Below are 10,297 nucleotides of genomic sequence, written 5' to 3' on the forward strand. Positions count from 1 at the left end.
CGCCCGACGAGCATGACTCTACTTCGCGATGCTGGGATGGACAGAGCACTGAACGCACTGGCCGGCTCGACCGGCCGGCAGCCTGTCCAGGGCAGTCTACAGCTGAGGGGTCCACTCCCTAGGTCCACTCCCCCCCCCCCCCCCCTCCCGGGGGGCCTCCCAGGGGGGGGGCCCCCCCCCCGCCCCCCCCCCCCCCCCCCCCCCCCTCCTCTTCCGCGCACCGGCGCCGGCGCGCCTCGCGCCTCGCGCCCGATCGTACAGGGACGCTGCGGGGGGGAGTGCCCTGCTAGTTCCCTCTGCGACAAAAACTTCAGATTTGGGTTTCTCACGTTTAAATTAACTATTTTACCACGCTTCACAATGTTTTTATAGCTACTTCGTACTGGACTGCCGTTAGTTCTTATTGTAACCTGTACTTTAAAAGGAGAAGGGTCACACCCAAATTACCAGACTCAATAAACTATTACAACAAAGATATGAATGTATTAACAAAATATATTAAAAATAATTTTTAACCACACTAATACAAATAGAGCATCTCTCCTAAATGTTGGTTTGGTTCAGGGATGCACTCACAGATGGTCGCTGCACTGGGCAGATTTCTTTGTTGCACACAGTACAATCAAATGATTTTTAATTATTGGCGGGTTGCAAAGCGCTATTGTTAAAATTCTTGATGTTCACACACAGTACATTCAAATTGGTAGGAGGGGTCAACACTATGAACACTTACACCATTTGCTGTTCTATTCAAAGTAAGAACAGAAATAAACATCTGTCTGCAATACTCCAGTCATTCTATTTTTGTTATCTTATAGATATAATTTAATTAATTCATCACTGACAGCTGATGGTGTTAAAATTCCTAGATCAGTGAAGAGCAGGGTGATAAATGATGGTGGTGTGTAGTCTACCATGGGATGTTCCTTAGACAAGTCATTTTGAAGCTTACTAGCAGAATACTGAAATGAAAGAAATAATGAAATAAGTTAACAAAAACAAAAGCTAGATACCCTGTTGAAATCTCTCTTGGACCAAAATGCAAGTATGAAAGAAGAAAAAGATTACCTTAAATTCTTTTGGTAGATTTTGTTGATTAAGGGGATATATTCTCACAAATTTAAAACTTTCTGTCAGAACATAAAAAGGTTTCTTCAACTCTTTGGCACACATTGCCATGGTATAACTTCCAACCTAAAATTTGCAATAGGTATGAATTTGAATTATTTTTAAAGATTGCTATTTTTAAAATGACATGGGACCCAATAAAGAAAGACTTACCTTATTGATGATACCGCCACTTTCTACAACTCCTTCAGCACCAACCATTACCATGTCAACCTGCTCCATTACATATCCCATTGTGGAGTCAAGAATCAAGGTACATGGAATATTTGCAGCATCAAGCTCTTTACACATTAACCTCCTGAAAGATGAAATGGAGAATGGTAATACACAGACCACCTTCACACTGTAACAGGCCACTTAGAAATCAGGTACAACTATATTTACCCGCTTTCATCTGGAGACGAACATGTGACATAAACAGTAAATCTCTTGTTCGCTTTTGCAGCTTCTTTCATAGTTTGTAGGACTACACGAGATTTAGAATGAGTGAGAATTTTCTGAAAAAGAAACCAGTCAGTTGCTGATAGGAGGATATAAATAAGATACTTAACATGAAGACATTAAGTGTAGGAGATATTTCAGCAGTAGGAAAGTGCATCAGTGAATAAATTCATTTCAGGAACTTACACATCCATCCACAATAAAAGGTCCAGCCATCTTGCCTACTTTATCACGAGCTTCTTTCAACTTATTCAGGAAAAGTTGTCCACGACTCAACATGCTTTCCTTACATTTGTCAAAGCTCTGATTGTCTAACAGCGAAGTTAAAGTTATAAACCGGCGAAAGAGCTCTGTGGCTGAAGTGATAGCTGTTATGGGGTAGTCAGTTTGGCGCATTGATGCTATGGCTTTGGACAGCTTATTATCTAATTCCTGCAAAGTCTTAGCTGAAAATCAAAATAACGCAAGAAATAAGAAGATTCAAAAATTGACAGTTGATATGACACACTTCACACGGTAAATACTTACAATTATCCTTTTCTAAAAAATAGAGAAGTGTTCGAATAGCTGCAATTCCAGCTGATACGTCATGATCTTCTCTCAAGATTTGGCAGAAATATTCAGCAACTGTAAAATAAATTAGTGTTGCAGAAGAAATGTACCAATTTTATTTGGGGGGGGGGTAGGATTTACAGTTCAACACGGATTAACTTTGACAAAATTGACAGACATGGACGACATAACCTAGACCAGTCTCCCAGGGATTTGATGAACAAGGGACAGTCACTTACCCTCGGCCTGAACGTCCATTCTGTGAAGTTCTTTAAGAAACTAGCTTCGAAGTAGGACAGCACAGGAACAAAAGTGGCAATGACAAGACGTAAAAATGACAGAAACCAGAGCAATATGTTATTAATCCCACATGTAAACACGGACATAAACCATGGAGACTACAGTATTAGGAGGGGGAGGGGGGATGCTGCAGACCGCAGATGAGAAATACGTACGGACGCTACGTGACATGAGGTCATGGATGCCGTACTGAGGATACGCAACCTCCTGCAATCACTCACTCTTCTTTCACCCAATCGTTGTGTTGTGTTCTGATGTCATGAGGTGAGATGATTGTTGTGATTCAGAGAACATTTAAAAGGTAAATTTCATATCTTCGCCATTGCCGTGGGTGTTGCCAGCTACTCGATATTGTTTCATACATGAATACCTATAAGAAAAACAAACTTTGCTGCCAGGTAGGGTGATACTCGTAAGTGAAACTGCTGTTATGATGCTGATTTGGTGAACTATTATCACAATCCTTCGAGGGTCTTGTGAAAGGTGACACTTGAGTGTCACTTTCAGCCAGTTGCTGAGAGTTTTACCTCTATGTTTACCTTATTAATGTTCCTGGGGATGAAGGTTAAGACCTTTTAATTCACATTAGTAAAATTACATGTCTTTGAAGTGTTTCCTTTTACAGTTCATTTTATTTCGCATCTGCTCTTTTCCAATCCAAGCCAATTAATAGAATTAATTTTATTTGATTTTCAGAAAAAATGGATCTTGTGGAAACTGAGACTCTACAGATAAAGGAGATACAAGAGAACTCATTTAATCAAAATGATTCTCCCTCATCAAATCACACTATCCCAGAACTACTCGATGCTGATGGGAAAACTGAAAATAATTCTCAGGCGCCATCTGAAGTGGAATCGTCATTATTATTGTCCAGGTTTGAAATAGATGTCAACCAAATTGAGACGGCCACTGTAGATGATCAAGATGCAGACATACAATCCCTGGGTCTCACAGTTTATGACCAAAGTACACTGGAGCGTGGTATTTGGGATCAAGTGGAGAGAGAAACACGCAAAAGAGAAGCTCAAGAAGAACTTGTTAATGTCTCAACAAAATTAAAATTAGCTGAAGAACAACTCAAAAGAGTAGAAGCTGCCAAAGGATTTAAACGGTCAATTCTTCAAAGTGCTCTTGAGGAACCCCTTAGAAAGAAAGCAAATCAAAATGTTGTTCAAAAACATGAAGACATCACAAATGAGAAAGTTAAAGAACTCCAATTGAAAAAGGCAAAATTGCAAGCAAAATTGAGTAGCAAGAACTCTTTGAAAAAGGATCATACTACAGAGGAATCTGAAAGAGAGCGGAAAATACGCATGGGTGAGATGACGCCTTTTGGATCATCTATAAGTGGTCCTTCAAGGTATGTGTCATACTCATACTATTGGTAATCAATTTTCTTCTTCATTAAGATCGAAGCAGTAATTTTTTAAAATTTATTTCTATTCTGTTTTAAAATTTTTTAGTGACTTGAGCAGTTTTGAAAAGTATTTAAAAAACCAGCAAGAGCTTCACAAAAACATGATGAGTAATATTTTGGCAAGAAAAAAAACAACTTCTAAATCAAAAGTTTCTGAAAAGAATTCTGAAAGAGTAATATTATCAAAAATGAAACCATCCTCCAAAGCAATTTTGAAGAAAAAGGTTCTTTTTCCCAAAAAGCGTGAACCTAAAGAAAAGCTTGGCACAAGTACCAGCTTTTCACAGAATCATCAAGATATATCACCTGGAGGAGTACCTGGAGAAAATGCTGTTATAGACTTAGAAGAGAGTGGAAGTGAATATTTTCCCTCAGAGTCAGGTATTGTTGAATTTAAATTTAAAACAAATTTGCTCATTGATATTTGTAATTTGCTTACAAATTAGATTTTGACTTGTTAAATTGTGTATATTTTAGATGATGGTTTTGATTCTACAAGTCCAAAGAAAGGAAAAAGTCCCTCTAAGAATAAGAGAGAACCCTTGCCTGGACCATCAAAAAAGAAAGACATGTCCAATAAGTGGTCTGGAGGATCCCTTAAGAGACGTAAGAGAAATGTTCAACCAGTTTCACAAGGGGATCCTGAAGATTGGTGCAGTGATGACTCAGACTGGATATGTACGGATGATGAAGAGTTTAGCAGTGATAATGAAAGTAACCGAAGAAGGGGTAAAAGTTGTGAGTTCCAATTTTTTGAACCAATAACAATAAGGGCATAGTGATTCGCTTATTTATCTTCTATCTGCTGTGAGCTATGTACTTCATAATCATATATACTGTTCTTTCTCAGCCAAAAGAGGAAAGGATGATGGAAACAATGATGATTTCCACAGAAGAGTTAAACAATGGGAGAGCCATAATGAAGGACTTAGAGATCAAATGGAAGAAGATGTCCATGAATTTGAAAATGGATTTAGAGTGCCTAATATAATTTGGGATAAGTTGTACATGTGAGGAAATTCTGTCATATATTATTATTTTTTCTGGGGTAAAATTGTGAAACAAAATTGAAGAGCTTTAAACTTTTTATTTCTCTAAGGTATCAACAAGTTGGAGTTCGCTGGATGTGGGAATTAAACCAGCAAAGAGTTGGTGGTATCTTAGGTGATGAGATGGGCTTGGGGAAGACAATTCAAATAATTGCATTCCTGGCCGGACTCTCCATCAGCAAGTTGAAATGTCGCACAACAGGGTAAGTTAATTTAACAATTTTATGAAAATGATGATTTAGTAAATATAACTTTATTAAATATATTATGTGATCTACATTTTAGATATAGAGGTCTTGGGCCAACCCTAATTGTATGTCCTACTACTGTAATGCACCAGTGGGTAAAGGAATTTCACACATGGTTTCCTCCTTTGAGAGTTGCAATCCTTCATGAGTCAGGGTCTTTTATTGGTGAGATTACTTGTTCACTGTACACAGATGTAAAAGTCATCAAGTAGTTTTTTGACCATTCCTCTATTTACTGTTTAATAATCATGCTGTCCTACTTCTATTTTGGTTTGAAGTGTCTTTGTAAATTGTCTCAGGTAAACGTTCTCAGCTAGTTCGAGATATGATGCACCAACACGGTATTATAGTTACATCATATACTGCAATTGTTCGCCTCAAAGACTGTCTTCTACACCAACGCTGGCACTATGTTATTTTAGATGAAGGACATAAGATTCGGAATCCTGATGCACAGGTTTGTGCAAGGTTTGTTTTAAGTTCATTGTGTTGGTGCTGTTTCAATCATTGTAATTCCTTTTCATTCTGTAGGTAACTTTGGCAGTGAAGCAACTACGTACACCTCACCGTCTCATACTTTCTGGATCCCCTTTGCAAAATCACTTACGTGAACTATGGTCACTGATGGATTTTGTATTTCCTGGGAAACTTGGCACTCTACCCGTTTTTATGTCAGAGTTTGCAGTGCCCATTAATCAAGGCGGCTACTCTAATGCTTCAGAAGTCATGGTAATATTTTTGCTGTAGTGCTAGGATTCATCATTTAATTGATGGACTTATGGATTTTTCTGTATTGTAAAGGTTGCCACAGCATTCAAATGTGCCACAGTCTTGCGTGATACTATTTCACCTTATCTGCTAAGGCGAATGAAAGCAGATGTAAGCGAGCACATAAAACTTCCTTCAAAAAATGAGCAGGTGCTTTTTTGTCAACTCACAGATGAACAAAGAGATCTGTACAAGGGATATTTGCAGTGTGGAGAAGTAGGAAGAATTTTAGAAGGAAGATGCCAAATATTTGTTGGCTTAATTAATCTAAGGAAAATTTGTAATCACCCTCATCTGTATTCTGGAGGGCCAAAATTGTTTGGTGATGTAAGTAAATCATCCTTCTAGGAAATGCTCATGATATTTCACAATGTGATCTGTAACACAGCAATCTTTTATCGTAAAAAATAAATCTAGGAGAAAGAGCAGGATTTACGGGAGGAAGATCGTTTTGGATTTTGGGAGAAAGCAGGCAAGATGATTGTTATAGAGGCTCTTCTTAAAATATGGCACAAACAGGAGCATAGAGTTCTGATATTCACTCAAAGCAGACAGGTGATATTTTTATTTTTAAATCACTTCACCAAGTTTGATTCTTTTTTTACCTCATTTTTTTACTTGTTTCATCTATCTAAAGTTATGATAATTATTTTGTTTTAGATGCTTTTGATCATGGAAAAGTTTGTAAGTGACCAAGGTTATCGTTATCTAAAAATGGATGGTGGAACTTCCATTGCAGCACGTCAGCCACTGATTAATAAATTTAATGAAGTGAGTAGCTTTGAAAAGGACAAATACAAGTCCATTTATATGTAATATATCCATATGATATGTAATATCTTCATATTATGTAATTTTTTTTTGTTCTTGTCTTCAGGATAAATCACATTTTGTAATGTTATTAACTACTAAAGTTGGTGGATTAGGTGTCAATCTCACAGGTGCTAACCGAGTGGTTATTTATGACCCCGATTGGAATCCAGCCACAGATACTCAGGCTCGCGAACGTGCATGGAGAATAGGGCAGAAGAACTCAGTGACAGTTTATCGGCTAATCACAGCTGGAACTATTGAAGAAAAAGTAATTAGCTTTTTATCAGTCTTATTATGCATTAAAAATAAGTTTCAGTTGTACTTTTTTCAATTAATACTTTTCTTTCTTTCCCTTTTTCTAAAAAAAGATGTACCACAGGCAGATATTTAAGCAGTTCCTTTGCAATAAGGTTCTCAAAGACCCACGCCAGCGAAGATTTTTCAAATCCAATGATCTTCTTGAACTCTTCACTTTGAAGGAAACTGATGATGGTAGTACTGAAACGTCAGCAATTTTTGCTGGTACCAACTCTCAGGTAACATCTAAAGTTCCTCTTAGGTATTTGAAGTTCTATTTTGGACAAATATATATTTGATACAAATTATTTTAGGTGCATGTTAAACCCAAGATAGATAGCCACAGAACTGTGAAAGGCAAAAACCCATCACCACACCCCATTAAAGAGAAATCAAAATCTGAAGATTTTCCCAGTAAAAGGGGATTAAAACACAACAAAGAAGACAAGTGTACAAAAATAAGTTTTACTCAGGACAAACTGGAACATATGAAAAAGCTTGCACATGAATTAAGTCTGAAACTTTCTAACAAAACTTCTGTTGCGAGAACAGATGTGGTTGTGAAAGAAACTGTAGATCTGTCTAATAGTACAAAATGTGAGCAGATTGTGGAAGACATGCAGAGTGCAGACCCAGAAGGCGAATCATGTATTGCAGCTGGCTCTGAAACTGTGGAAGATGTGACCACAGAATTTTCAGAGGATAAAATTGAAGTAAGTGCTATTGAACAGCAGCCTACCTCATGTAACATAGAAGAGAAAAATGATGACGAAGCAGCACTTAACTCATCAAGCCAGAAAGATATTTTAGCCTGTGATTCTGATGATGATCTTGAGGAAATGAAGCAGCTTGCTCAGGAGCTGAGCAAAGAACTGTCACATAAAGTTAAGGCTGCTGCAGTCATTAATTACAAATTACCAGGAATCATTCCGCTTACTGGTACCAATACTTTATTACAAAGTGGAAGTGTTCAGAGTGATAAATTCCCTGAAAGTACAAATTCGCCAGTTAAATTTGAACCTGAATCTATCAATTGTGAAATTCATAGCACAATCAACTTAGAAGAAAATTTAAAAGAGAAATCAGAATCTCCTTCTGATCCTGTAGCTTCCTCATCTGTAAGGCGAAATTCAACACCACATAAAACCAATGAGAGGTTTGTTCTTTTTTAAAAAAATATTATTATCAAGTTAGTCCATTTATTGTTTAGACTGTATCAATTTTTTTTTTTTTTCAGGAAAGAAACAGAGGGAAAGGAACAGTCAGAATCCTCTTCTAAACACACCAAAAAGAGCAAAAAGCACAAGAAACATAAGCATAAATATGCTGTATTTGAAGGAGAAAAAGTTAGAGGCTTAGTGAGATCATCAGCAGTGGAGGAGAAGACTAAAGAACAACTAGCTGAAGAGGCATCTCACAGCAAAAAGCAGGATGATTATGTTCTAAGAAAGCTGTTCTCTAAAACAGGTCCTTAACATTGATAGTACATATTTATATTAATGTCAAGAATACTTCCTTCATTTTTCATTGATTGTAATTCATTTGTATCTGTAGGAATTAAAACTGCTATGCAACATGAGAAGATTATGGAGTCAGGCCATGCAGATTATGCTCTAGTTGAAGGTGAAGCTCGGAAGGTGGCACAAGAAGCCATTAAAAACATGAGAGCTTCTAGACAGAATTGCTGGAGTGCTATGTCTGGTCAGCCAACCTGGACTGGAGCAAGTGGAAGTATCAGAACTTCTGAAAGAACAGAAAATACATCTGAAATCTCAAGGTACTTTGTTTACTCTTCAACCACAAGATGTTGTAGGTACTATGCAAGTATACTGTCGGCTTGTATTAATCAATATTACACCAAATACTCCAGGCCAAAATTCGGGAAAAAGAAATCAACAATTAAAAAGAAAGGATCTCAAGCTTCAAGTGGACAGGATGCTGAGGAAGAAGGGGAAGGGGGATCTAGCTCTCTCTTAGCTCGAATTCACGCTCGAAATTTGCTGTTAACTGAGGAGGATGAAGGTAATTCGTGTTTTCTGTTATTATAGTTTAGCTTCATTAAGATCTTCAGACTGACTGCTTACTACTCTGGTCTCTAAACTTTCCAGGTGCTGCCCCAAGTTTTGTTCCTGACAATAACCGAGAACTTTTAGATGAAATCAGAACTTTTGTTTCATTTGGTGCAAGTGTGGATGGCCGTGCTACTACCGACGAAATCGTTTCCCAGTTTCGAGATCGACTTCCTTCTCAGTCAACTGCATTGTTCAAACAAATGCTAATGCAAATTTGTGAATTTCATCGGTTACCAAGTGGCCAAGGGGTCTGGAAACTCATCCCAGAATTTCACTGGTGATGAGAGGGTTCCTAAACGTTCTGCATTATGTTGTGATGTTATCAAGATACTATTTTGATACTTAACTTATTATAAATAATTCCGAAGTCGTATTGCCTTTAACGGCTATGTCCTTGTCAAAGTACCTGCCTTGTACAAATACATTTTTTAAGTTTTCCGTTTAGTTGGGTAAGATTTAGTGAAGGGGTAAATTTATCCTCCCCTGTCATCTTGTTGTAGGTGTTGTGTCTGCCACAGCTGCATAATTACTAGATATTTACAGTCTGTGATCTATTAATAGATGCATTTTGTTAATTTTTAAATTGATTTTCTGTGTGAGTTTGTGTAATGTGATGGTTTGTATAATTAATATTTTTTTTGTTTCCCAAGATTGGAAAGCAACATGTAAATAAGCACAAGTTGTCTTTTCTACAAGTACATATTTTTATTTTATGAGTTTGCAGCTGGATCCTTTTTACAGTCTATTTACACCTGTACAATTTAAGCAATAACATAAACTTTGCTTTATACAATTAAGATTCTAGATATATTAATTTTAGACCTTGTAACTACAGTTGTATTTAAAATCACATTTCATCACATTGAGTATGTTTGCCTATTATGTAAATATACAATGTTCCACAATGAACATTGCATGGATTGCAAACTCCCCCCCTCCCCTCCCTTCCCCTAATGTCTGCATGACAGTAAAATACATCCATGAAATTTTCATTGTTTTGTTTTGTTTACTTACACAAGAGCCAATAAGGTCCGCCTGGTACAATACATTCTCGACAGAATGAATGTATTGGCTGGAGTTATTGAATTTGCCAACAACTGAGAGGTATGAATCACCATACCATGTTTTAGCAGAATATTTCTAACAATAAATATCTATTCTACTACTAAGGCCCTAAAAAAAAACAATGTATGGTTCAACAAGCTATTT

At 37.2% G+C, this 10,297-nt stretch overlaps 2 protein-coding genes across 5 annotated transcripts; one reads left to right on the forward strand and one right to left on the reverse strand.

Annotated features, from left to right (window-relative positions):
• Positions 1 to 475: 475 nt before the first annotated feature.
• On the reverse strand, positions 476 to 2,552 carry LOC113202066 (translation initiation factor eIF-2B subunit alpha). The gene is made up of 7 exons (XM_026416128.2): positions 2,361 to 2,552; positions 2,098 to 2,196; positions 1,756 to 2,015; positions 1,513 to 1,625; positions 1,282 to 1,426; positions 1,069 to 1,194; positions 476 to 962 (listed from the first exon to the last, which is right to left on the reverse strand). The coding sequence occupies exons 1-7, from the start codon at positions 2,377 to 2,379 to the stop codon at positions 813 to 815; spliced, it is 912 nt and encodes a 303-aa protein (XP_026271913.1). The 5' UTR covers positions 2,380 to 2,552; the 3' UTR covers positions 476 to 812.
• Positions 2,553 to 2,570: 18 nt separating this feature from the next.
• On the forward strand, positions 2,571 to 10,080 carry LOC113202063 (DNA excision repair protein ERCC-6-like). 4 transcript variants are annotated; one of them, XM_026416125.2, is made up of 19 exons: positions 2,571 to 2,685; positions 3,118 to 3,784; positions 3,888 to 4,222; positions 4,319 to 4,579; positions 4,692 to 4,851; positions 4,941 to 5,093; positions 5,176 to 5,303; positions 5,438 to 5,595; positions 5,670 to 5,867; positions 5,940 to 6,233; positions 6,324 to 6,461; positions 6,567 to 6,677; positions 6,784 to 6,987; positions 7,088 to 7,255; positions 7,331 to 8,172; positions 8,254 to 8,483; positions 8,571 to 8,793; positions 8,887 to 9,038; positions 9,125 to 10,080. In XM_026416125.2, the coding sequence occupies exons 2-19, from the start codon at positions 3,123 to 3,125 to the stop codon at positions 9,367 to 9,369; spliced, it is 4,662 nt and encodes a 1,553-aa protein (XP_026271910.1). In that variant the 5' UTR covers positions 2,571 to 2,685; positions 3,118 to 3,122; the 3' UTR covers positions 9,370 to 10,080. The 4 variants fall into 4 exon arrangements, with proteins under 4 accessions (XP_026271910.1, XP_026271909.1, XP_026271911.1 ...); XM_026416124.2 differs by having other exon boundaries at positions 2,589 to 2,722; XM_026416126.2 differs by having other exon boundaries at positions 2,645 to 2,833.
• The last annotated feature ends 217 nt before the right edge of the window (positions 10,081 to 10,297 follow it).

The sequence above is a fragment of the Frankliniella occidentalis genome, unplaced genomic scaffold, assembly GCF_000697945.3.
Source record: "Frankliniella occidentalis isolate FOCC.00 unplaced genomic scaffold, Focc_3.1 Scaffold503, whole genome shotgun sequence".
NCBI classification, from domain to species: domain Eukaryota; kingdom Metazoa; phylum Arthropoda; class Insecta; order Thysanoptera; family Thripidae; genus Frankliniella; species Frankliniella occidentalis.